This window comes from Lactuca serriola, chromosome 4 (genome assembly GCF_051521515.1).
Source record: "Lactuca serriola cultivar US96UC23 chromosome 4, Lser_US96UC23_V15, whole genome shotgun sequence".
Lineage (NCBI taxonomy): Eukaryota > Viridiplantae > Streptophyta > Magnoliopsida > Asterales > Asteraceae > Lactuca > Lactuca serriola.
In genome coordinates, this window is record NC_136411.1 from 301325475 (window position 1) to 301330036 (window position 4562).

At 32.4% G+C, this 4562-nt stretch overlaps 1 protein-coding gene across 1 annotated transcript; it reads right to left on the reverse strand.

The window, feature by feature from the left end:
• Positions 1-264: 264 nt before the first annotated feature.
• On the reverse strand, positions 265-3778 carry DGL1 (dolichyl-diphosphooligosaccharide-protein glycosyltransferase 48kDa subunit family protein). The gene is made up of 13 exons (XM_079034729.1): positions 3445-3778; positions 3232-3368; positions 2867-2992; positions 2525-2578; positions 2322-2435; positions 2173-2228; positions 2043-2084; positions 1858-1933; positions 1686-1757; positions 958-1083; positions 765-869; positions 571-654; positions 265-475 (listed from the first exon to the last, which is right to left on the reverse strand). Exons 1-13 carry the CDS (start codon positions 3719-3721, stop codon positions 428-430), a joined length of 1317 nt encoding a protein of 438 aa, XP_078890855.1. The 5' UTR covers positions 3722-3778; the 3' UTR covers positions 265-427.
• Positions 3779-4562: the final 784 nt, after the last annotated feature.

Here is a 4562-nt window from a genome sequence, read left to right on the forward strand (position 1 = left end):
AGTGATAATGGAACACATGTGGTCTTTTTATCTATACACTCAACAAAAAAACGCAACAAAAACAAACTGTAGGGATGATCGGAGTGCAAAAAAAAATATAGACTAAACGTGAAATTTTTTCAAACAACATGGACGATTTCAGTAATTTGTTCAATTGGTAATGAGAGTGTCAACTGTTATTTCTTATCAGCATATAAATTAGTCCATCTTGAAATTAAAGTATTAAACCATATCATAACATCAAGATCGAAAAAATGCATCGAATAATCAAGTAAACAAGTCATCTCATATATCATTAATGGAGACAAGTTCCATTTCCCTTCTTTTTTTTTATATAATTCTTCTATTTTTACGACTACAACCATTAAAAATGCAGTGTATCTTGATTCAACTCTAAATTTTGTAAATTAGACCCCTCCTAAAAACATTACTTGCTGTAAAGGTACACAAAACTGAAGATGAAGAATGCAGCCATCTGCAACAACCAAAGATAAAATTTAAAAATTAAAATCTCGTTTTTTTCATTAACATTTTGAGAAAATAAAATGTATTAAATATTAATAAAAATACCGTAGAGAATGATGCTCCATAATATGGAAAAGCCGTTGGAATGAATCTCTCATATTCATTGTGTCTGAAAGGTCGAACTGGAATCTGCAAAAAATAATAATAATAAATAAATAAATAAATGTTTCTTTCTTTTTATTTATACTGTGAAATTTGTTTTTTGAAATGTAGGGGTAAAATTGTAATTTAAATATTACCTGTTTTGCAAGAGACAAACTAGTGTATCCAAGTCTTTGATATTCAACCTTAAACTGGAAAACACCATACACATCTGGCACCTTAAAGGATGCAAGATACAATCCCTGCAAATATATAAAAAGAAACAGAAATTTAAATTAAATAAAAAAGCTAAAAACTTTTAATATAAATAAATAAATAAATAAATTTTACCTTGTTATTAGAGGACATGGTTTTTAATACATAAGGGCTCATCATGTAAAACTGGACCTGAACATCATTTGCCACATATGGTTCCCAACTTGATCCAGACCACTCATAAATCTCTACCAAATATTCCTGAAGATATATTTTAATTAATTATTATTTTAGTTAAACGAAATTAATTGAATTTAATATAACTAAAAATTTTCATGGAATCAGTTGGCTGGAAATGGAATAGAAGTAAAGAACAAAACTCATCTCCATTTTTTGTATATTTTTGTTTGGTTTATACATACACATTTGAAAATAAATATAAATCCTTTTTTTTGTATAAATATGATCTTATATAACAAACAAAACATAAAAGAAACAAAATTTTGAAAAAAGATGTAAAAAACTAAATTTAGGATGATTTCGTAACAAAATTTTGAAATACGGGCCAAAAATGTAATCTTTGGACCAAATTTGTAATAAAATTTAAAATCTGGGCCAAAAGTGTAAAAGGGTCAAAATGAATTTTGGAGTTGATTGAATAAAAAACATATAAGGACTAAATCAATTATTAAGCTAAAATATAAGGACTTTTATGGAGTTTTCCCTTTTGCAAATAAAGAATATGAAACTCATTTACAGAATCATTTACTTAAGACCATTTATAATAAGATTTAATTAAAAAATCAACTTATTTATAGATAAAAAAAAGTCTAAATTAGCATCTATAAAATTAAAAAGATTACCAGGTCATCATTGATCCTATAGATAGAAGGTTCGTCAGTCTCACCAACTCTGTGGTGTCTAACATTCACAGCCTGTTCACATTCAAGAAAAAAATATATATATAAAATGAAACATTAAAAAAAAAAGAACAGGAAATATAAAAATATTAAAAACTAGTATTTGATATTTTACCTTCAAATGACCTCTTTCATGGAATACCCATTTGCTAATCTCAGTAGCAAACTGTTGATTACCAGATTTTGCATATCTGTTACAAATTTTGCATTTTTCCATTAGATTAAAGATGGAAGAATATCGGTATTTGAAAAAAATAATTATATTATTATTACTGTAAGGAAAATAGGAAATGCACTCACTTATTTGAGCTTCCTGCTTTTTGCACTGGTGATTTAAAGAATCTGCATAACATAACATCCAGTTTAATTTCAACCAAAAAATATAAAATGGTTAAAAAGTTTGGACACAAAACTGTGAAATATTGCATACTTGTTGCTGAAGAGATCTAAAGATCCAGAGAACACAATTCTTGCATTGTTTCTTGCCTTCAATATCAAAAGAAAGATTATTAGAAGGTTTCTTTATACTTTAAAAAAAAACATAACATAAGAAGGGGGGGGGGGGGGGGGGGGGGGTACCTGAACAACTGAAACCAATGAGATTGAAGATCCAGAAAGGGATGGTGGACTTGACAGCTTGGACTTTGGGTTAGCAGAATATGCTGATGGAGAAGCTGAAAGAACTTTCAAAACCTGTAAAATGAGTCCAAGGGTAAAAGGGTCATATTCATATACATCCCTGATTCACAAACAATTTAACATATGATGAATCTTGAACTTACCAAGCTATTTGCTGGGTTCAAAGAGTGACCAATTCCTTTGAAAAGTACAGGAGCCTGTGTCATGCAACAAAGAATGAAAGAATTTAACTTTATTACACAGAAATGAGAAAACATTTGATGTGTTTTGAATTTGAAGAGTGAAATTACTTATTTGACACTTAGAAGTGAACTAGTGAAGTAACTCTTTTATTGGGATAGAGATATTTTTTATATTTCAAAATGAGTGGGTTTTATTTGTCTGGTATTTCAAGGGTTATATTGCATATTTCATTTCTTTCTGTGATAGAATCAATGAATAAATACAGTAATCACTGAACAAAGTATTTGAATACACTAACTGACCTCAATTTTTGTACTCCCTAAAAGTACATCAGACTGAATAAAATCATCAGCAGCAATTAATGTATGATCTCCCTCGGTTTCTGAAACAGCATAGCTTCCATGATCAATAACCACAGCAGATTGATCCTGTGAAAAACATCACATTGGTCAAAACATGCAAATGAACAAGTTAATATCTATAACCAATGTTAGTTTCAATCTTATGACCAAAAAGCTTGTCGTCTTTAAGAGTGATATAGAAACAAATTTGGTTTCATGCTCATAACACAAACTCCATTGGTGGTAGCATCTTCACAGTTTTACAAGTTGCATAATATTGACTTAAAATGATCTGTTTCACAGTTTAACGAGTGTAAAATGACTACCTCGTCAAAATCAATTCCACACTCAGCGGCTATATTTCGGATCAAATCAGACGCATTCGCATCGGCAGCAACGATCAAGTCTTTGCCGGAGTCGACGAAGTCCAAAATAGCCGCCACATCCAAAGATCCTCCAAATCCTGGAACAATTCAAAGCTATCATTTCACCAAATTCACCAATGAAAGACAAAGTTAGCAATAAAATTGAGAAATTACGTTCAGTGGTGGGAGAAAACAGAATCAGGCCATCATATAAATGTTGCCCGTATCTCTGAAGAGCGATCTTGGGATCATCGGAGAGCTTGAAATCGAGCTCAAATCCACGTGCCTGCAGAGAATTAAAGAAGATCGAGTGCGAAGACTTGAGAGCCAAGTCGTCGACCAACACTAAAATGCGCCGATCCGTAGGGTTCTCGAGAGAAAATGAGTGGGTGAGTGCAAGTAACAGTGAGATCGAGGCAACGAAGACGGTGGCGATGGAGAAATTCGCCATATTATCTTCCTTTGGTTTTAGGGTTCTTGAGGTTTGGATCCTCTCACCTCACTGTGTAGTGTTGGGAATTTAAGCATTGACTCGTTAAGCAGCGCAATTTGAATAAACGGTCCCTCTAGTTACACTTATTTACATTTTAGAATAAACTACAAAAATGATCCTAAAATGGTCTTTTAGTTGGTGTTTTCCTACTTTATGTTACAAAGTTCTCATGAAGGAGGCGTATAGCCTTCACGAATTATAATATAACCAAACATTACAACGTGGGCAAGTAACAAATACAATGGGCTAAATACATAAAGGACTATATGTCTATACAGTATAATAATAGTGTTAACATCCACCCGCATTCGGAACGGGAGCTCTCGTGCGAACGTTTAGACTGGATCTGAAGTCAAGAAATAAAGTAGACGGAAGCCTTTTAGTGAAGATGTGAGCATACTGAGACGGCAAAGGGACATGAAAAACACGAACGTGACCCAACGCCACATGATCACGCACAAAATGAAGGTCAATCTCGATGTATTTCGTGCGTTAATGTTGAATCGGGTTGGTAGATAGATAAACAACATTGACATTGTAACGCCCGTAGATCCGGGCTAGTCAATTTAGAGACGATAAGCATCAAAAATGACTTTTTGATAGAAGATTATCTAGAATGAATAATCTTAACTAAATTGTAGTGGTCGTGACAAGGATTCCGGATATATAAAGAATGTTGAAATCCGAGTTATAACAAATAAGTTATGACATGTCGAAGTTTCGCGACAGAGCCAGCACGACACAGCGTGACGTAAATAGTGAATTTACGATAGAGCGATTTTTGGCCTAAGTGATCTAA

Bases quoted from the DNA above. Each gene is read 5' to 3' on its own strand.
- DGL1 (XM_079034729.1), bottom strand. From the start codon at position 3,721: ATGGCGAATTTCTCCATCGCCACCGTCTTCGTTGCCTCGATCTCACTG. The intron at 2,579-2,866 runs GTCAGTTAGTGT...TGCATGACACAG, and splicing joins TAGGGAGTACAAAAATTGAG to GCTCCTGTACTTTTCAAAGG. The intron at 476-570 runs GTATTTTTATTA...TGGTTGTTGCAG, and splicing joins ATGGAGCATCATTCTCTACG to ATGGCTGCATTCTTCATCTT.